Source organism: Vombatus ursinus, unplaced genomic scaffold (genome assembly GCF_900497805.2).
Source record: "Vombatus ursinus unplaced genomic scaffold, bare-nosed wombat genome assembly UNPS02009918.1, whole genome shotgun sequence".
Taxonomy (NCBI): domain Eukaryota; kingdom Metazoa; phylum Chordata; class Mammalia; order Diprotodontia; family Vombatidae; genus Vombatus; species Vombatus ursinus.
The window spans coordinates 6,100,660-6,122,672 of record NW_020949696.1 but is presented as its reverse complement, the minus strand read 5'-3'; the positions used below and the strand labels follow the sequence as shown (position 1 = coordinate 6,122,672).

Genomic DNA, 22,013 nt, shown 5'->3' with positions numbered 1-22,013 from the left:
AGGTGACAGAGAAAAAGAGGAAGGAAAAAGTGGAGGAGAGGTGAATGTAAGGAAAGTGAGATAGAGGGGAAGGCCATCTAGTCCATCTCCCTCATTTTACAGATGAAGAAACTGAGGCCCAAGGTTAAATGAATTGTCAAAAGTGATCAGACATGGGATCTGGACCGGGGTCCTCCGACTTTTAGAGTTCATCCATACTCTTTCCACTGCACCATATTGACTACCCTAAGTGAGAAAAAAGGAAGGTAAATAGAGGAAGAGGAAAGAAAAAGGAAGGAGAGAGGAGGCAAAGAGAGAGAAGAGAAAAGGAGTAATGAGGGAGGAGAAAGGGAGAAAAGAAAGAGAGAGCACATGGTAGAAAAAGAGGGAGTCAGAAGAAAGTGAAGCCGACGCGAAGAGGAGGAAGAAAAAAGGAGGGCGGGGGAGCGCGCCGAGGACGCACGACGTGCCCCTGGCCCCGCCCCCGGCGTCCCGCGCGGGAGCGCGCACGGGCGCAGCGCCGGCGAAGGGGGCGGCACGGCGCGGGGGCGCGCGGTGACCGTTGGCGCTGAGGGGAGGAGGCAGGAGGAGCTGCCGCCGCCGCCGCCGCCGTCGTCGCCGCCGTCGCCGCCGCCGCTGCTGCCGCCGTTGCGCAGATCCGGGCTGGGGCTGTGGAGAGGGCGACGGGAGCTTGTGACCTTCCGGAGGAGGGAGCGAGGCCCAGGCCCGGGGGGGGGGGGCACGGAGCAGCGCCGCCACCATGAACAACTCGGGGGCCGATGAGATCGGGTAAGAGGCCCGGCGCAGGCCTCCCACCCTCGCTCCCTCTTTCTCTCCCGCTCCGGCTCGGCCGAGCCCGGCCCTGAGGGAAGCCCGGAAACCCCGGCGGCCAAGGGTCCCCCCCTCGCCCCGGGCCCCCAGCGCGGGCCTGCTGCCACAACCCGCCTCAAGGTCACGGCGAGGGCCGGGGCAGGCCCCCCCCCCTCCGTCCCGGGAGGCCGAGGCAGCCCGGCGGAAGCTGGCTTGGGCCTCTTCTTGGTTCCCTGAGCTTCGAGGACTGGAGGCTTAAGAGCCCGAGGTCGGGCTCTTCCTGGGAGCGGATTTACCGGGGGGCCCCCTCTCCAGCCTGGGGAGGCCCCGGCACCTTGGTGGGGCAGAGTGGGGGGGCGAGCCGCCTTGGTTCCTCCCGGCGGGAGCTCCAGCCATTCTCCCCGCCCACCTTCCCTGACCCGGCCCGGGCTTGGCCACCATTTGCCACCTCCCGTGCGGCTGCCTCCATTAACTTGGAGGAGACGAGCCCATTGGTTTTTCCAGGGCGGGCGGGGGGGGGGGGGGCCCCCCGCCCCTTGGGGCGGGGCCCCCCTTGGCGGCCGCCCCGGGGGCGCCCCCCCCATTGGGGGGGGGGGGGGGGCCCCTTGGTTTTTCCGGGGGGGGGGGGGGGGGGGGGGAGCACGCCTGCACCTTGGGCTGGGCCACCATTTGCCAGCCGCCCCGGGGCCGCCTCTTAATTTGGGGTGTGGGGGAGGCCATTGGTCTATCGGGGCCGCGGGAGGTAAAGTGGCTTATGAAGCTGCTTTTCTCGCACCTGTCCCCAGCCTGCTTTAGGGCACCGATTGCCAGTCGCTCTGGATGCTGGGTCGGCCCCATTAATTTTGGGGTGAGGGGCGATTTATGCCGAGTGGAGTGAGTTATGAAGCTGGTTCTTTAACCTCACGGCTTGGAGGTTCAAGAGGTATCCTCCAACCCCCGACATAGTTTGGAGATGGGGGCATGCCTTTTGTTGTATCTGGAGATGGGGAGGAAGAGGAAGTTAAAGCGTGTTTGTGAAGTTGATCCCTGGCAGTAGAGGTTGTTTTCCCCAACTTTGAGAGGAAGGCAAGCTGGGGAATGGGGGGGTGAGCACTGGTTTATTAATCTGACGATCTCTTGGGGTACCTTTGGCCACCATTTCCCAGCTTCCCTGGGGCTGCCGCTCTCCCGTCTAGTTTGGAGTGCCACCTTTGATTTGTCCGGAATGGGGACCTGGATGGCTGAGGATTAGGAAGCTGAATTCTCTCTTTCTTCTACCGATGTTTTCATTACTATTTGCCGCCCTCTCTAGGGCTGTTCCCATTGAATTGGAGTTAGGCTCCTGCTTTTATTCCCAGGTTAGGTAAAAGTGTTAAGCAAATTTAGATCCCAGAGGAAATAGGGCTTGCCACTTACTTGAGAGCCCCTAAGATCCCATTGGTTTAGGCTAGGAGGAAGTGGAAGATGTGATGCCAGGCAACCCACGTGGTAAGGCTGAAGGAACTAACCCTTACCATGGGGAAGACTTGAGAGGTTTCTCTGACTCCGTGGCTCTACCGAAGAGTCCTTTGGAACTTTGAAATATTTTGTGCCACTCACCTTTCATTTCTTCCATTGTGCCTTTAGCTTTTCAGAGCTCTTTGATTTCTGTTATTTTGCATGATGTTTGAAAGTAACTTCACTTGTTTGAGTTAGGATTGGGGAGACAGTGGGAGAAACGCCAAACATCTTTATCTATAGTGGGGGTCCCCGCCCAAGAAAAAAAAGAAGCACGTCTTTGGGCTGAGATCAAGTTCAGAAAGTTTTTAATTCAAGAATCTCTGCACAAATTTGGTAGTAGGAGAAAGTATTTGTCCTACCTTAATTCCATCTCTCACTAATATTAAATGAATTGAAAATAAGTTGTCTCAATAGATCCAGAAAATTTAATTCTAAATAAGTAAAGGTAGATTTAGTTTGCAGAGAAAAAGCTTTCAGGGTTTCCAGTCTTCAAAATGAGTTGACTCTTGCTTCATAAAGAGCTTTAAAAGAATTTGTATTTGGCATAGTGAAGTGGCCAGGTTTTCTTGTTTTCATTTCAGAAGAGGTCTTTTGAATTCTTTAAGGCCAAAGAGTTTTGAACATTAGTTTTGTTTGCTTAATACAGTAAATAAAAGAGGTATGTTGTCACATGGTGCATTCTGACAGATACATTGTCCCCTCCCCTTACTGTATAGTGAAAAAATATTTGACAGAAAATCTCTAGAGAATTGGGCAAAGTCTTGGCATTATAAAATATTGTTAAAGCAATTTACAGACATTGGTTAAGTCTCTCAGTACCCCTGTGTGGTAAGTACAATATAGAAATGCACCTTCCTGTGGGGTAAATGAGAGAAGATTCTTGACAGGGCCACCTGCATAGTATAAAAAAGTGTTTGTTTAAAAAGAAATTCATGACCACTTGAAACCTTTAAAGCTCTTCTGATAGGTAAAAGAGTAACCCAGAAGTGAACTTTAGAAACTTCTCCAGTGGATCTTTGATCTCCGTGCAGTGGCACTCAGCACCACTGGACAGATTACATGAACTAAGGCAGTCTTCCTCTATGCCTCATTCTGTTGAATGATTGTCTTTTTCTTACATTTTCCAGCAAGGATTTTTTTTTTAAGGCAGTTGGGATTAAGTGACTTGCCCAGGGTCACACAGCTAGTAAGTGTAGGATTTTCTTAATCTGCCTAAAGTTTTTAGAAATTTGTCCATATCTTAGCCTAATTTTTACAAGATTAAGTTAAGGCCTTTGTGTTTCTTTCTCATAACTGACAGTGATTTAAAGTTTTGAGATCAATTTACATATATTAGTTCATTTCATCCTCAAAACACTACCTGAAGTATGTAAATTCCTACCTGAAGTAGGAGCCATACATACTAATTGAAGAAACAGAGTTAGCAAGGTTAGACTTGCCCATGGTTATCCAGCTATGAAGTAGCAGGTGGGAGCTTACTGACCTTTGAGTCTAAAACCATCTGTAGTACTTATCTGAATAGTAGAATTTTTGAACTAGATGAGAACTTAGCTGTATTAGAGGAGCAACATGTAGTTGGGTAGGGAAAAAAATCTCTGGACTTGGAATATGGAGAGAGTTGAGATTAGCTGGGTGAACATGGCCAAGTCATTTAACCTCCTTGAAGCTAAGTTTCCCCATTTCCAAAATGGAAAGCGTAATATTTCTGTCTTGAACATGCTTGATGGGATTGTTGTGAGATTCAGATGAGAGAATCAAGGCAAAAATGCTGAACAGACTTGAAAGTGCTACAATGGAAATGTTTTATTACTTGCAATAACAATAATTCCCTTCACTTTCCTAAACCTTAGTTTCTTTGTTGTTAAATGGAGATAGCTAGGTTTGGGATCACAGATTTTGGTGAAGATCAAATGAGATGATGCTATGTAAGCATTTGTAAACCTTAAAGGCCAACACAGATTAATGTTGATGGCTACGCCTGTGATTATTTGGGATCATTTAATCCAGTCTCATTCTGTAGATGATAAAACAGGCCAGAGGTCTTGCTTCTCTTATTCCGGTGCAATTTTCACACAGTCATTGAACTTTTCAATAGTGAGTCATGTTTCTAGAGTACTTGAAGGTTTACAAATTACTTTCTTCACTGGCCCTTAAAGTAGATAGTACAAGTATTATCCCATTTTAGGAATGGGTGAGGGATTGGACCTATGGTTTCATTGGTATAAGGAACTCCTGGGTGAGGAAATACTCTCTATGAAAGCTGGTCAGCACCTTGTCTGCAACTTAGATCCTTAGGTGAGTTGCCTAGAGTATTGGGAGGAGACCTTCCCAGTTTCACACAGCTAATATGGATCAGAGGTAGGACTTGAACCTAGGTATTTTAGTCTTCTAGGCTGGTGCTCACCACTACAGCATAATGCCTCTCATCTCATATTATAGATGAAGAAACTAAGAGGTTGTAAGTGATTTGTTTGTGATCACATAGCATATTTCTTCTAGATATCTTGAGTCAACATGAATTAGGTGATTTTTAAAACAGGTAAAGTTTTGATGTAATGTTTTGGTTTTTTTTTCTCCTCAAAACAACTCTCTAAAGTTGTGCATTTATTAACTTTCACTTATGGAGGTAGAAACTGGAGCTTAGCAGTGTTAAATAACTTGCCCAAAGCCTTAGAGTAGTTAAAACAGAATTGGGATGAGAAAAACTCAGGTCTTTTGATTTTAAGTCCTGAGTCTTTGCACTATATTACCTCTCAAAAACCTTTGTGCCCCTTTTAAAATATGCTAATGACTGGGCTCTTTAAATTTCTGTGAAGTTAGCTTGGTGAATTCTGAGTGTGGGAGTTTGTTTAATGTTGGGATCAAAGTCATATATTTAACTTTTTCATGTTTAAACAGATAACCAAGTTTCAGAACTTAATTGGTTTTAATTGTTCTTGATAACTTTCCTCTTTAATAAATCTGATTCTCTTCTTCACCTTCTCATGAAGTCTACTTTGTAGTATTTGAAAGTAGAGAAAATTGAAATGGACCTTCCATTTTCTCTGCCATATTTTTCCATTCTCTCCTTTTAGTGAATGAGAAGATCCATCAACTTCTCCTCTTTAAAAAATAACTCCATTGTGTGTATTGGCATGTTAGTGCTACTAACCAGATTAGTGGTGCTCGAAGTTACTAAGTCCTGACTTTGGAGGCCTGTGAGAATTAATAGGCCTAGTTTAAAAACCACTACACTGGTGTTCTTCAAATGGAATTGGACAGCTTTCGATCATCTGAATTTGTTTGAAAATATGGTTCGTGTTCTTTTTGATAATTTATTTTCATAGTGCTTTGAGGATTACAAAGTTTTTTCCTTATAACAGCTCTGTGAGGTAAATATTCTGAATACTGTTTGTTGGTTTAATGGAAAGAACACTTGACTTGGGAATCAAGAGACCTGGGTGCCAGCCCCCCTCTGGCAATTGGCTGGCTGCGTGATGCTGAACCAGTTGCTTATGAGCTTCAATTTCTTCCAAAATGGAGATGAAACCACAGGTTTGTTGTGAGGAAAGTGTCTTTCAGATCTAAAAGTGCTATAGAAATATGAGCTGCCTTTACTAATTTTAGAGTAGTTAGAGAATTGAAACTGATTACAATCATTAATCAAATTCTGCTTCATGGAGTGTATTGTTCAAAGGCTAAATATTGGGCTTGTTTGGAAGGAAAGTATAAGGAATCTTGGATTGCTACAGTTTTAAATTTTGAATAGGTTAACTTATTTCATTCCAGAATTTCATGCATTTTACTGAGTTTGCATCTTTTAAGTGACATTTCAGATGGATCTGAAAGGTTGTGCTCCCTGCCTATTTGGGGTGATTAAAGTAGCTGTAAATGGTTGGATTCCTTTTTTGTGGAAGATGTTCCAAGGATTGGTATTAAACCTGCTTATAGTATCTTTATTTTTTGGAGAAGACAACATGTTGTCTAAATGTGTTAATTAGAGGCGTGTGTTTGAGGCATAGGTACACAGATGGAATTACCTTTTTGTAGCTACATCCTTCATTTGGAGCAAACTGAGAAAGGAGGGCTGGCTAGGAGCTTGATAAGTGCAGAGAAATGCAGTTATGGCAGCCTTGTGTGTGGGATCAGGAAGCAGAACATCTGCGTCCTGGTCTTGGCTCTGCCATTAAGTATAATTATGTCATCTTAAACAAGTCACTTTGGTTTCAGGGCCTCAGTTTCTTTTCTTTTCTTTTCTTTTTTTCTTTTTACAAAATAGAGAGTTAGATTAGATGTGCTCAAAGGGCCTGCTCAGTTTTAAGTCCTAAGAGTTCAAAGATAGTGTGAATATCACCTCCCCCCCATTTTACAGATGAGGAAATCGAGGCTCCTTGAGGTTATATAACTTGCTCAGGTCACATGGCTTAGCAAATGGCAAAGATCTGATCTTCTGACTCTAGGCCTAAGGGTGTTTACAGATAACTCTCTTTGGCATGGTGGTTGGTGGACCGTGTTTTGGAGACCATTCATGCTGTGCCTTACTGAGGTGGGACTAGAGAGAGAAGCAGCTGTTGAGATTTTATCAAGCAAACTGAGTTCCATTGGGTCACCTTGGATCAATAAGTCTTAGGGAATTTGGAGGGAACTCCAAACAATCTGAAGAAATAAGGAAGTGGGAAGATTAATTGGAGGGAAGATAAGAGCAGCATTTGTGTTAGCTTCACTAAAAAATAGTCAAGAAGGCTGTATCAGTCTATAGATCATAGAAAGATCTAAACATTAAAAGGGGAACAAAGCAGAAGAGACATAATTGAATAATGAAGTTAACTTGAAAGTCTAGAAATTGGAATGGAAAGAATACTGAACTAGGACATAGAAGGCTGAGATTTTCTGTTGGTGACCAAAATCTTGTCACTTTTCCTTTTGGGGTCTCAATTTCCCCATATTTAAAATCAGAAAGGATTGCATGATCTTTTAGTTGCCTTTAGACTTTGAAATTCTTTTTGTAGTGTCCCTTTCACCTGTCTCTTTTACAGGCTTTCTAGCTCTTAAAAGTCTACGATTCTGTTAGGCTGAATGTTAGAAAAATAACAAGTGCAAAAATTAGATTACAGCATGGTTTCTCAAGATTAGTAGCAAAAGTCCATTTCTTGAAATGTTAGAAACAAAACAGTAACCATCTCGTAGGCACTTATAAACCTTAAAGGACAAAGACAAAATGAAAACAGAAGACCTAAAGTTAGTTCTAAAAAGGTTTTCTTAACTAGAAAATGATCCTGTTCAAGGTCTGGTCTCATGGTTTCTGGTCTGATCTCTTTGATATTTTTTGTGGGGGAAACTTCCCTCCAATCAATCAACAAACATTTATTAAGCACTTACTGTGTGCCAGGCATTGTACTAGACCCTGGGGATAAAAGTAGAATACCTTGCTGTGGTCCTGGTCCATTTCCAAATTCTTTGGTACTCTTTTGTTCCTCCTGGCTTTTAGGACTTGTTCTTTGTCGCTGATAAATGTGATGTTTGTTTAAAAAAAAAAAGGATGTGGTTTTGAAGTGGAATACTCTGATTTTGATAGCTTGACAAGGTAGGTCTAAAAAAGCGTAAGGGATTTGGGGGTTTAATCATTGGGGTTCAGGCAGAAAGTAGTTGACTGCTTGTTAGTTAGACTAGATTATCTCTAATGGTTTTGTGCAAAAGCAGTTTGTACTTGGATATTCTAATCCTGCTATATCACTATGACTTTAGGGAAGCTACTTTCCCTTATAGGTATCTGTTGTCCTCATTGTAAAATGGCTTACAGCTCTGACATTTTATGAAATTGGATCCCTCCAACACTGGGCTACTGTAAATTGGGAACGTCATGTATTTTGATCATCCGAATCGGAGAATAAACTTCTGGTGGTCAGATTTCTCTCTTTTTTCAGTGATGGCCATGTTTGACAAAATATGTCTCCTTGCATATTTGTAATCTGCTACCTCTGTCGAAGTGAGGCAAATATGCTTATTTATCTATCCTCCAAAGTCAAGATTATTCAGTTGCCCACAATTCACTTGTGTGAAAACAGAAGTTAGTGTTTTCCTTTACATTGTTATGTTCATTTGTGTACATTGTTCAAATGTTTCTGCTTTCTTTTTTGTTGGATAGAAACTTAATCTTTCTGTTTCTCTGAATTCTTCATGTTTGTAGTTTCTTGAAGCACAATAATACTCCATTGTGTTCATGTCATGAATTCATTCAGCCATTCCCAGTTTATAGGCACCTGTGATCTATCTTTCTTTCTCTCTCCTTAAAGAAGGAATAAGCATTTGTATAGTACCTTCTGTGCTATATACTTTTATATACTGTGCTAAATACTTTTATTTCATAAAATAACCCTCATTTAACCCTCACAATAACTTTTCAAGGTAGGTGCTATTATTATCATCCCCATTTTGCAGTTGAGAATACAGGTAAGTGACTTACCCAGAATCACACAAAAAATAAGTGTCTGAGACCAATTTTGAATTCAGGTCTTTCTGACTCCAGGCTTAGTGTACCACCAGCTGCCTGCAGGGTATCTTTTCCTTTTGTCATTTGCCTCCTTGGAGGCTGTATATGCCCAGTGTGGTATTGCTGGGTCAGAGAGTATGCATACTTTAGTGGTTTTTCATTTATTCTTTCTCAGGATGGTTGGACCAGTTGACACTTCTGCTGACAGTACATTAGTGTATCTATCTTTCTAGAGCCCTTCCAATATTTACAATTTCACAGTATTTCCTTTTTAGCTATTTTAATCCTGTAATCTTTATGGTATCCTAGTCAGATGTCTTAGTGTTAAGCAATAGCTGGTTAATTAGCTCAATACATTTACTTACTGAATTAGAATCTGGCAAAAATCTTAGGGGAAGGGAATAATATTTATATAGCTCTTATCTGTGAGTCAGGCACTGTATTAAGCATTTTACAAATATTATTTCATTTGATCCTGAAAGGAAGATGCTGTTATTATCCCTATTTTACAGTTGAGGAAATGGGGTCAAACAGATGTTAAGTGACAAATTTAAGGGTCCCATAGCTAAGTAAGTGTCTGAGGCTGGATTTGAACTCATATCTTCCTGACTCCAGACCCAGTACTCTATCCTCTGCATCATCCTGCTGCCAGGCAAAAATTTTAGTCCTCTGAACTTGGTATAGTTGTGACTTACATAACTGATAACTGGCAAAGGACTCACCTTTTTCAGTGATCTCTCTTGGACTTAACATTTTTTGAAAGGGCTTTTCTTATACATTCTTTCATTTGTACCTCAAATCCCCATGTGGCTGAGCAGGAATTATCCCCATTTTCCAGAAGAGGAGCCTGGCCCAGAACTAAGTGACTTGCTGTGTGTATGGGAGCTCCCTCATGGGTAGTGAAGTCAGGATTTGAACCCAGACCTTTCTGACTGGCTTAGGTCCAAATAAGGCCCTTCTACCTACTCTTACTTAGTCTCTTAGTAGTTTGAATATTCAACTCAATTCAGCATTTGAAAAATGCTTAATATGTATGGAACACTGTGCTGAGCTGTAGGGAGATAGGAAGATAATCACTCATTACTACAGAATTGCAATGGTTATGTCAGATCAGAAACGTTGATAGCTAGCCCATCACCAGTTCAGTTGTTCTGTCATTCCTAGAAAATAAAATAGCTGAGGATGTGCCTTAATGAGAAGTACAGTGTTTGGTGCTCCTTATCCCATGGATCCCTGAAAATAAACCCTGCCCGTGCAAATCTCTGATAATCTTATTCCAATTTCACTTATCAGGGAAAGTATGAATTTCAACTAATGGGTCTATGCATTGATGTAATAGAAAGTCTTTGAACTCAGAAAACCTGACTTTGATTACTAACTTTGCCAGTGACCTCATGTTACTTTGGGCAAGTCACAACCTTAGTCTCCCCATCTGTAAAATGGGTGTAATTCTTATACTACTTTACAAGGTGATTTGGAGGATCAAGTGGATAATGGATGTGAAAGTACTTAGGTGGTAGAATACCGTATTGGTTGGGTTGTGTGAAATATCAGATTGAATACCAGTAAGCTGGCACTGTCTAGTCCCACGGGGTGAGGAATTCCAACCCCAGATTTGACCTCTGAGTGAACAGAAAGTTGAAGGGAGCTTTGGAGGGCAAATTTTCTTGGTGGTTTTTGTGCTTCTTTTGTGTTGAGATCACTGACTTAGCTTTAGGCTTCAAAGGAGCCCTCCTCAGGTCATAATGAATGACTTTTACCCGATCTAGGCCAAATTTTAGGCTCATCCTTAGATTTAAGGATTGTACCCTTTGGTAATGCCCTAATCTGTATAGTCCAATTTTTAGATACCACATGAAAGCTTTGTACCAGTATCATGTGAAGCCATTGTTTTTGGACTAAACCTGTTAGTACAGTGACAGTCTTTTATTAATGTAAGGGCAACTACTGCTTACATAGTGAATTGATAAAAATTTAGTAGAATCTTTTAATACTGAATATTTTGATTTTTGGCATGCAATCCAATTTCTGCCTCTCAGTTCTAGAGGTGATTTTGTTACTCTGGCAGACACATCTTATAAAAAGTGGGGCAGTAGCCTGGAGTAACAGAAAACAGTGAGTTTGGAGTCAGAGACCTGGGTTTGAGTCCCAGCCTTGACATTTATTACCTGTGTGATCTTGGGTAAGTCACTTCTTGAGTTTTCTTTGCCTTGGTCTTATCATCTGTAAAATGAGAGGGTTAACTGAATCTTTAAGGGCCATTCTAGTTCCCCTGTTTTATACTGGGAGGATCTCAGTAAGGTTAGAAATATTTCCCCGTATACTCTTTTCTAGTGCAGCAAAGACAAGGGTAAACGGGATGGAGAAATGCTGAACATACGAAGACTTTCTTATTGAGGCTTCATTTCATCTCTTTCTGAGCAGATTGAGATAATAAAGTGGGGGGTAATAATACTTGTCCTTATGGGAACAGTAGTGAGAAAAGTGCTTTGTAAACTATAAAATACTACTTTATATGTAAGTTATTGTTTTTAGTAGGTCAGGTGCCATTTAGGAAGGTTTTCTTTATCCACAAGAACTGAAAGTTTTAAAATGAGTTCACAATATAAATTTTGATGACTTTAGAATAATCGTATTTCTTTGTATAAACAATAGCTGTTGAGACTTTGAACACAGGACATGATAAGACCTACTGTCTGAAGAACCAAAACAAAAATTAAATTCTGACATTGCATTGGCACCTAAGTTTTAAAATTTAAATAATGATGGTTGGAACATTAACTGGCCAAACTTGTTCTTCTGGTATGTAAAGTATTATATTACTTGTGGGGAGCACCTGCTTGTTAAGTTACTGTTTTTGTTGGATGTAATACTTAGTAGGAAGTTGGTATTTTTTCAAAGTTAATCGAAGTGTTTTGAATATGCTTTAAAGATTTTGTTCCTGGGAAACATCAAGTATAACTACTAGTCCTTTTTTTTGAAACCATGCAAAGTTTCTCCCCCACCTGTGATTTCTGAATATAGTAGACTAGATTTTAAAGCTCCACATAGAGGATCTCATGATTATAGTATAAATGGCTATTGCTTAAATGGTGTCGCAGCAGTCTACTGTAGGTCCTGGAAGACAAATAGGTGGCCATCTTTTGGGTAATTGGTAAATAGGGAGAAAATAAATGTTAGCTCAGCATTCTCTTTGGCCTAATTTAGAAATGGTATGGACGGGAGTTTGGTGGTTTTTAAGTTAATGAGGCCAGAATTGGATCACCATTATGACTTTTTGTCCCATATGTTTTCCTGAAAAACCTTTGGCTTCACAATTGGAACGTGGAAGGGGGCCTTATCATGTGAAATGCCCAGACATCCTTGTTACTTTCTTCCCGCATTGAGTGTATTATTAAACAATACTAAGCATCAGTATTAACAGCGGTAGAATTGTCTCTCTCACATGCCAGCTTTAAATACTTCTCCTTAGAGAGTGAGAAAATGTAAACTGCAGTAGAAAAGAGCACCTGAAAATTGTGCTATTCCACTCATTTTTGCAAAGGGATTTCTCTTAATTGCAGTCTGCCAGTTTATTAGGCCCAGTACAGTAATAAGATTGAGTAGAGTTAATGGGATCAACAGTTATCTTGCAAGATCTTTAATCAGGCAAGATGTTAGTGAACTTCCACATTAGGTAAATACCTGTTTATTAAAGTTTTTTTTTAAAATATTCTCCATCATTGCTGATGGAACACTGATGCTTAAAACTTTCCAAGTATCTTTCATCTACCCATCTAGAAGTAGGTTATTATCATCATATAATTCTCACATGCTACCTCCCAGTATTCTGGTCTCATATTAACTATTGGATTGTCCTTATTTCTAAGGAAAAGATCATATGGGACTTAAAGTTCAGATATTTAATAAGCACCTTGATGCCTTAGGTGTTGTGAAAGATAGTTTCTTTAGGGAGCCCTAATTAAGGTGCAGACATTAATATTTAATACGCTAATAGTTTTTCAAAGCACTTAAAAAAAACCCTTTAATCCTAACAGTAGATTTAGGGAAGTCAGCAGGGCTGGTGACCCTCCTTTTACAGATTAGGAACTGCCGTCTAGAAGAGTTAAGTCATTTATTCAAGGTCATAAAGGTATTGTTCGTACAAATGTAGGTAGGTAGTACTTTATCTAATCTGCTGTATGTAGAATCTGACTGTGATGTATAATTGGTGTTTTTTTTATTATATACTTTTTTCGTGGTCTGGCCTCTACTTGGGGGTGCATTATTATTCAAACCAATACATTGAGTGAAAGAACCAGGTTTTCTACCTCTGGAACAATTATACTGAGTCGCTGCTATAGTGTAATACTAGTTTGATGGCAAGAGTACAGAACTTGTAGTCAAGAAAACCTTGTGGATTCAAGGACTAACTGGATCATAGGATCCTAGATTTAGTTTTGGAAAGGACCTCAGGGACAAACTAACCCAATCTCATCTTACAAATGAGGAAACTTAGGGCAAGAAAAAATGCCACTTACCTGAATCATTTTTGTGATAAGCATCAGAGACAGGATTTGAACTCAGATGATCCAGAGCAAGTCATTTAACCTCTTAACCTGTTTGCTTATCTGTAAAAAGAATATAATAATCTTTATACTTTTAAACTCCACACAGTTCTGAGGAAAGCTCTTAGTAAACATTGTCATGCAAATATGAGCTATAACAATTATTAGCACAGGGAGAGATTTACTTTGACTTGAATAGCCGTTTTGAAGCCTTTTGGGAAAAGATCTTAGATCTGAAGAGGAAAGGACCCTTAAGAGACTTAATCAGTCCTAACCCCCTTTATTCTACAGATGTAGAAACCAGGCCTACACAAGTAAAGTGACTTCCCTAGGGGTCACATTGATGGCATAGCTAATATTTTAATCCAAGTTCCCTGATTTCCAAATACAGCATTCTTTTCACTGATTTTCACACTTTACCTCCATCTAGAACTTGTGCCATGATTGCCTTATACAACTTGGTTTTGAGAAAGAAGTAATGACCATGTTTTCTAAACCTTTTATCTTCTTTAATGCCCAGCCCAGTGCTCTGGCCATAGTAGATGCTTATTAATAAATGTTCATTGTAGTTTCTTTGCACAGTCATAGCACATTAAACAAGTTGTTTATGTATATGCTGTAGTAGTAGTAGAAATGTAATATAAAGTTTCAAATTTTAAAAACTTTGAATATATTAATTTCTTAAAGGTGTTTCTTAGGTAAAACAGGAATAAGCCCAAACAAAGGTTTTTGTAATGGGTTATAATAGCTATGCATTAGAAGCTTCTCTACTGCCCTGCTAATTTACACCCCGACTACCATGAGCTATCTTGTTGGAGCATTGTCAACTTGATTGTTTTTAATTAAGTTTGGCCGCAAATGTTTTTAACCATAATGCTCTATTCTGTGAATTACAGAAAGCTCTTCGTGGGTGGCCTTGACTGGAGCACAACACAAGGTAGGTCACAAATTTTAAAGCTTTGACTCTAAGTATGTTTTCTGTTTCTCAGAATCTGTTTTTTGTTTCTCAGATTCCATTAAAAAAACAAACAAACATGTCTTTAGTGATTTAAAAAACTAGGTTCCTTGAAAGTGCGCTTATGATTGAGGGATAGAGGAGTGGTAAGAATACTATGCTGACACTGTCATATTTCATTTTCATATCAAAAGATAAAGTGGAGTTACATAGGCTTCATGTTCCTAGATGGTATTGTAAAAGGCCATGGTAGGTTTTTAAAGGCAGGACAATTCTTGGCTATATGAGATACACAAAGCAAGTACAATATTTGGACCAGTTGTATTGTTAAATATTTCCCTTCATGTTGATTTCCTGATGTCCCAAATCAATGTTCTCTCTCTCTCTCAATCGTTGTGATTGATAAGATGCTTACTGTTTTTCCATAGCACAGAAGATCACTAAAATGTGTATTTACCTTGCACCCCTTTCATTATCTCCCCCCAAAAGACAAAAATCACCAAATCTTAACAGCAAGGGTAGCCAAGATAAAGAGTTCTAAGTTACTATGCAGTTACAGATGTTATGGAAGAGTTCAGGTTGCTAAGTTATAGAAAGCGCTATTCTTTCAGGTAACCGCTGAGAATAAATGCTTAACACTAGTTATGTGTTTTTGTTTTTAATTTCTGACTAGAAACTCTGCGCAGCTACTTTTCCCAATATGGAGAAGTTGTAGACTGTGTTATCATGAAAGATAAAACAACCAACCAGTCTCGAGGCTTTGGGTTTGTCAAATTTAAAGATCCCAATTGTGTGGGAACAGTGCTGGCCAGCAGACCACATACATTAGATGGCCGCAATGTAAGTTTCCTTTTTTGTTTGCTTTGAATCATTTCTTAGGGTTAATTCTGTATGGGGAAACTGTATTTTTTATGTTAGTTTTTTTTTTCTTTTAAAAATTGGGATTAAATTAAGAAAAAAAATGAGATTTATTTCTCACATCAGTTATTGTAATAATAATATATGGTAAATTAACCCAGTGAGGTTGTGGTAATTTGCCACTGGCTGCTGTTGCTAACATCTTGTTTTGTAGAGAAAGTAGTCTGCATATTCACAACTAGCTGGTTTGAAACTTCCTACAGATTGACCCAAAGCCATGCACACCTCGGGGAATGCAGCCAGAAAGAACACGACCAAAGGAAGGATGGGTAAGGGAAATGAAGGTGGGGCAGTGGGGAGTAGAGGTATATTGGTAAACCTAGAAAGAAGAATTTAGAGGAAGTAATTCAGCTGAAGTTATACATGAAAAATATGTTTCTGATAAATGATAATGGCAGAGTAAAGGAAGGCTCTCCAGTTTGATGTTTGAATAATTCAAAGTTTATTCAAAGCCATTCAATTTTTTCATTCTGAGCATTGTTCTCAGTCTTAGCTTTTACACACCTATCCAGTTTGACACACATTTTATTTTATTCATTCATTTATTTATTTATTTAATTTTTAGGCAGTTGGGGTTAAGTGACTTGCCCAGGGTCACACAGCTAGTAAGTGTCAAGTGTTTGGTCTGAGGCTGGATTTGAACTCGGGTCCTCCTGATTTCAGGTCAGGTGCTCTATCCACTGCACCACCTAGCTGCCCCAACACACGTTTTATTTTAGCCTGAAACTTCTGCTAACTTCTAATTCTAGTCTAGGATAGAAGACATTAAAGTTTAATATGAAATGTATTTGAGCCTTCTGTTCCACCATTTTATTTATTTTCTTGGAAAGTTGTTTTAAGTTTTCAGTGACTCAGTTATATTAGCCAAGAGACTGTTATCTTAAATAGGTGGAATTAATGTGTTGATTTTTTTTTTTTCAGGATAATACTGCTTTATAAACTAAAGATGGTAGTTTTCTTGCTTTTTGGTGAGGCAGTTGGGGTTAAGTGAAGGGTCACACAGCTAGTTAAGTGTTTAGTGTCTGAGGCTGGATTTGAACTCAGGGCCTTCTGACTCTAAGGCCAAAGAACTATCCACTGTGCCACCTGGCTGCCCTTTGATATGGTAGTGTTTTTTGGAGCATTTTTTGAGTGTAATTCAGTTGGCTTAGGCCTATCAGCTGTGTCTAGTAAGCTCATCTCATTGGTTGACTCTTTGCTATAGAACCTTTCATTTGTAGTCTTGATATTTTAAAAATGTATTTGAGTATTTGTAGCAGACTTTGTGATCTTAGGGAAAGAGAATTGGGCTAGAAATGAGAAGATGTAGCATTGAGTCTTGGTTTCACCATAAATAATTGGACAAGTCATTTGCTCTATGCCTTTTTTCGTATCTATAAGATGAAAATATTGATGCCTGCCTGCATTAGCTATCTCATAGGTGAGGTAAAGACACTGAGTTCTCCATTACTAGCTCTCTTTAAGCACAAAGACTGAACTTGTTAAGGATGTTCAATCAGTCTATCAGCCAGGTAGTTATTAAATGCCTATTTTTTGCCAAGCTCTGTGCTAGGCACTAGGGATACAAGTACAAAGAATGAAACAATCTTTACTTGTGATCTTACATGTTAATGAGGGAGACAAGTATATATAAAGCTAAAGCAGGAAAGGGGCTTTGGACTTTGTTCACACTTAATGGTGCTATGAGATCATTGATGTGAAAGCATACCATAATTGGTAAGGGATGCTTTACTGCTTCAGAGGACTGTGATTTTCTAATCTGAGCATTCCTTTCACCAAAGCAAATCACAGGTCTTTATGCCTTATATTAATGAGTTACTGTGGCCACCATTTGGGTGGTGAGCCTCTCTTCTTAGCCAAACTGATCCTTGGATGATAGAGATTTTTTTTCTTGGTCTGTTCATGAGGCTTTTGCCATAATTTAGAAGGAAAGACCATTAATGGGGCATTCAAGGGGTTAGGTTCATGAATTTGGATATTAACATTCCTGAGGCAGTGTGGTATAATGGAAAGAACACTGGATTTACTGTAATAAGCCATGGGTCAAATCTCTATCCTGCCATCTGTTTCCTAGGGCAAATCACTTAACTAGTTTGGAGTCAGTATCTGTGAAATGAGGGTTGGACTAGGTGATTTTAGGAGGTCCCTTTCAGCTGTTTAATCCTATGACCCCAATTAAACATTAATATCAAATTCTTCTCTTCCAGTTTAGTCTTTAATGATCTAATGTTCTGGTTTTCCTTTCTTTTTATGCTGTTGATTTATATAAATTCACTTGTCATATCTCATAAGCAATGGTTGTTGAACTCTTAGCTTGCCTTGTTTGTTGCAAGCCATCACTGTTGAAAACGGTGTAAGTCTGGTTTTGGTTTAAACACTGTCCCTTTTTTGTAAAGGCAGGAATGTAAGACAGTATATATACTAGATACCTATCTCTCTGGATCTCTGCTACAGAAGAATGAAAGCAAAACCATTCATGGAAAACAAGCTGAGCAGCTTAGGTTGCTTCTTTTGGTAGAGCAGGGAAAATTAGAGAGACCTTGTATGATGGCCTTCTGTAGATTGTATAATAAGTACAGAGATAAACTTTTAATTGTTTTTTGAAGTGACTGAAGAAATTATTTTTAATTTTCCTTAACAGGTAGCCACTAAATAAGGATGGTAATAATAATTTTAAATTTCAGAACTGTTTTTTTTGAGACAGTACCTTTAACATTTAACTTGAGCTAGGCAGAAGTTTTATATTTAAAGGAAACAAAAATAAGTATGGTTTTCTTGAATAACTGATTTTGTTAAATTAACAATCAACAGTTAAAATCATAGATTGTCTGGGTGAGTTAGAAAGTATTTTTTGAAGTAATTAGATGGAGATTATGCTTAAAGCCCTGATCATTTGCCTTGATAATTGCACAGTTTAGGTAGGTAAAGACTAGTTTGCCAATCCATAGTCCCACTTTCTTTTTGAGTACTTTTTGTACTTTTTGGAGTACAATTGTACAAAAGACATTTTGTGTTATTTGAAGTGGCTAAATCTTTTGTCTTTTACTCAGGTGGGCTGTCAGTAGATTAGCTTTCTCTTTAAAGTGTGGCAGTGTTACACACTATATTACACACCATATTGTGCCATATTGCATAATTATAAATTGGTATATTTGAATACTTTTTGTGTTCCTTTCCAAGTTAAGAAAGGATTTGAGATTAACAAAATATCTGACTTGGTAGAAAATGGGGTTTGAAAGTTCATTGCTAAACATGTTACTCTGTTATTAGGGGTCTTCAAGTAGAGACCAGAAGCTAGCCTGTTGGAGATGTGGAAAAGGATTCATGTATCCCCTTTGCCCAAATGATTTAGCAGGGAAGGAAATTTGGTAATTTAGAATCCTAAACTACTTAGGGCCAATATATGAATGAAGAATATTTTATGTAATAATATAGCTGAGGTAAGAGAATTGTGAAGAATTTCCAGTATGAACTAACCAATTTCTCTTCCTTGATACAGCAGAAAGGTCCTAGGAGTGATAACAATAAATCAAATAAAATTTTTGTTGGTGGGATCCCTCACAATTGCGGCGAGACGGAGCTCAGGGAATACTTCAAGAAATTTGGAGTGGTGAGTCATTTATCATGACAGCAGGTATTGGCTTGTTATTGACAACATTGCCCCTTATTTTAGTTGCTTTGATTGAATTAAGGTATTTAAATCTCTCTTTGCCCACAGACAGAATCATGGTTATATTTGTAATCTTGGACAGTCAGATGCATCTTTAATTGGTAGTAGCTCTTTGCTCAAACATTTTCCATTTAATTTATTTTTATTTTATTTTTGCTCACCTCTCAATCCTCCCCATCCTGTTTACCTTGAAATGAATAAACCACGGTGGCATCAGTGTTCCTTACACCATTCTTGGTGATCTAACTTTCTGGTCCTATCTGAAAATAGAAAGTGCTTTAATGGTTCAGGTTTACCCTAAGCCTCTGCCTTCTTGCAGTTGGCAAATGGGTGAGGTGCTTTTGGAAATGCAGGTCTCAGACTCTTTAAGGATTTGTTTGATTATAATGGCTTTGTTGTAGTAGATGGTACAGGCATAGCCCTGTTTGAGCCACTGTAATGTCACAGAACCTCATCGTTTGGCTGGTTGCCTGACATACAAAACAGATGGTCTAATTAGAGCACCAACTACACCCTGTAACATTTCACCTAACATTTTGTTTTTGCAGAACTAATTAACAACGTTAGATAGGGCTATGCCTATTTTCAGAGAAATTAAATTCATTTGGCTTCCAAGAGTTGGCCTCTGGTGTATGAACCAGCTCTCTATAATGAGCTCTTAGGCCAGGTCTAAACTAAACCGTAGCACGTTTCTGAGAACTTGGAGGTTGTTTTGTGGACTATGTGGAATGAGTTCTATGCAGTTTTAATTGTGACAACAACTAATGCCAATGGACATGAATGTCATTTCATTTAGATTTCTATTAGGGACACTTCTTTCCTTTTTGGCATGTTCTTTGTTTCTGAGTAGACCTGTTTTCAATCTTACAGAGGCAGCAGAATGTATTTAGAGCTACATACATATATCTCTATAAGATCTCTTGTAGCACAAAACATCCTAAAACCTGAATATCTCTGATTGGCAAACTTTCTGGGTCCAAGAGTTAGCTATTAACAACCAAGAGAACAAATCCTTGCTTCTTGCTTCCTAAATTTTTAGCTATCTTGCTGCTTGTTTAGAAATTTAGCAGAGCATAGTAATTTGGAGTGAAACTCAGATTATCCAATTTGCCTTCCTAATACAAGGTTGAAACACACAAGGGTATTAGTTTTCAATCCCCACACCCTTCCGTCCTTCCCCCTCTACCTCTCTCCCCAACCCTATTCTAACATAGTGACTATGTGGTGTGAAGATTGGTTTACATTTGTGTATCACTGCATTGTAGTTAAGTGATACACAACCTTGGAAACTAATATTTCTAGTCTTAAATTAAGATCATCAGTTCAGCAAGTATTTGCTAAGGGTCAGAGTCAGAAAACCTTGGTTCACATTCTTCATAACTATTTGATCCTGGGCAAGTTTCTTAATTCCCTAAGCCTTTACTTTCTTATCTATAAAATGGAAATACTTGTACTAGCCTCATTCACAGAACTGTCATGAGAAAGTGTTTTGTAAACCTTAAGGTGGCACTTTGTAAAGGTGAATTATATAAACTTATATATTCATTTAATATTCTTTTATGAACTTGGGAGATAGAGATGAACGATGACAGTCTCAAGTCTGTTAGGGAGAGATATGACATGTATAAATAATCTCTCTTCAGATCATCTCCCCAAACTCTACTAAGTTGCATAGAACTTGTTTTAATCTTTTCCCTATTTTGAATGGGTTTTCTGCATTAAAACAATTATAATGGTGGTTCACAGTGCAAAGAACCCTAAAGCTCTGTGGCTTCCCTTCTGTAATTTTTGTTAATCTTTTTTTTTTTTTAAAGGCAGGCTAAATGATTTCACTCCAGCTCGCAGATTTTGTGATTACTCAAAGCAGCCCAGGATTTAGTGCCTTTATGAGGGAGCCTCAGAAGTTGAGAAATGCAGTGTAAATATCCAAAGAACAAGCAGAGAAAGCAGCATACTCCTCTGCTCCGAGGTCATTGGAGATTGGCCGGCCTAGTGGGCCCTTGTCTCTAAAGGGATTTCATGTGGAGTTTGACTGAGACAACTGTCTAGGTGTCCCCTCACAGTGTCAGAATGCTTCACATGGGACAATCTCTGGGCAATATTTGCATTCCAGTTTTGGCCCATGAGATGGGTCATGGGTGTATGTTTTAGACTGCCCTCCTTTCTGGGCAGTGCTGAACTTTCTTATCTCCTGATCAAGTGACCCTAAGTAGTCATTTTTCTCTGGATTTGTATTTTAGCTGAGAAGTTCTAAGTCAGCCCCAGGTACTTGTCTTCTATTGATGTGACTGTGTCCTGGCCTGGCCTACTGCCATCTTGTAACCAGCCCACCCTCCCTGCACAGCATGGTTAGTGGAATTTCCTTTCTCTTTTTCAGGTCACTGAAGTTGTCATGATCTATGACGCAGAGAAGCAGAGGCCTCGAGGTAAAGGCTGATCTCGTTTGTCCTTGAAACTTCTTCATCCTCTCTTTTTGCTCAGATGGCAAACTATTTCACACCATCCAAAGAAAAAAATTAGCTAGATTTTTTTTTAAACATTGCCTCAAAGATTTTGAGACAAATATTAAAAATGTAGGTCTTTCATGTACAAATCCATTACGTGTGTTTGTGCTTTTTAAGGTCAGACATTATGCATTCCTTTTTCTTTTCTTTTTTTTCTTTTTCCTTTTTTTTTCTAGTTCTTTTGAATTGAAGTTTTAAAAACTGACAAGAATTTCAACATGGTTTCTGTTTTTAAGTGTATGTAGAAAGATTTGTAGATATTTTTAACTGTGGTGAACTGATCCTGCTTAAGACCTGTCTTTCCTGTTTGAAGTCAACATGAACGTACTTGGAAGTGTGATTTCATGCTGTCACCTGGTTCTTTCCCTATCTTCACCCCACCTATCCATTCCCTACCCCCCAAACCCCCTTGGTATACATTATCTGCTTGAGATGGAAACAAATTCATTCCATGTTCTTTTTTTTTCTCCCCTGTTTGGGAGGGTTGTTTAGTCTAATGGTTTTAACATGAGGCTGGTGCAAAAAGAAACTTTTTGAGTTGCTCAAAAGCACACCTCAAATTGATTAGTGGAGTTGGGATGACAGAGACACAGTTTCTGTGTCGTGGTTTTTAGTTTTTTGTTTTGGGGATGGGTTGGGGTCATTGTAACTGTTGCCCCCATACAGTCTTTTCCTCTCCCTT

General features: G+C 39.5%; 1 protein-coding gene across 7 annotated transcripts in view; it reads left to right on the top strand.

Moving 5' to 3' along the window:
* Positions 1–659: 659 nt before the first annotated feature.
* Positions 660–22,013, top strand: part of DAZAP1 (DAZ associated protein 1) — a 41,194-nt gene continuing 19,840 nt past the window's right edge. For 2 of the 7 annotated variants that reach the window (XM_027853043.1, XM_027853042.1), the window contains exons 1-6: positions 660–768; positions 14,181–14,221; positions 14,913–15,079; positions 15,361–15,426; positions 18,657–18,767; positions 21,205–21,253. In XM_027853043.1, coding sequence (XP_027708844.1) covers positions 740–768; positions 14,181–14,221; positions 14,913–15,079; positions 15,361–15,426; positions 18,657–18,767; positions 21,205–21,253 — 463 coding nt within the window. In that variant the 5' untranslated portion in view covers positions 660–739. Of the gene's footprint in view, positions 769–14,180; positions 14,222–14,912; positions 15,080–15,360; positions 15,427–18,656; positions 18,768–21,204; positions 21,254–22,013 lie in introns of those variants that run through there. The other 5 variants (XM_027853041.1, XM_027853040.1, XM_027853039.1 and 2 more) reach the window with 4 other exon arrangements.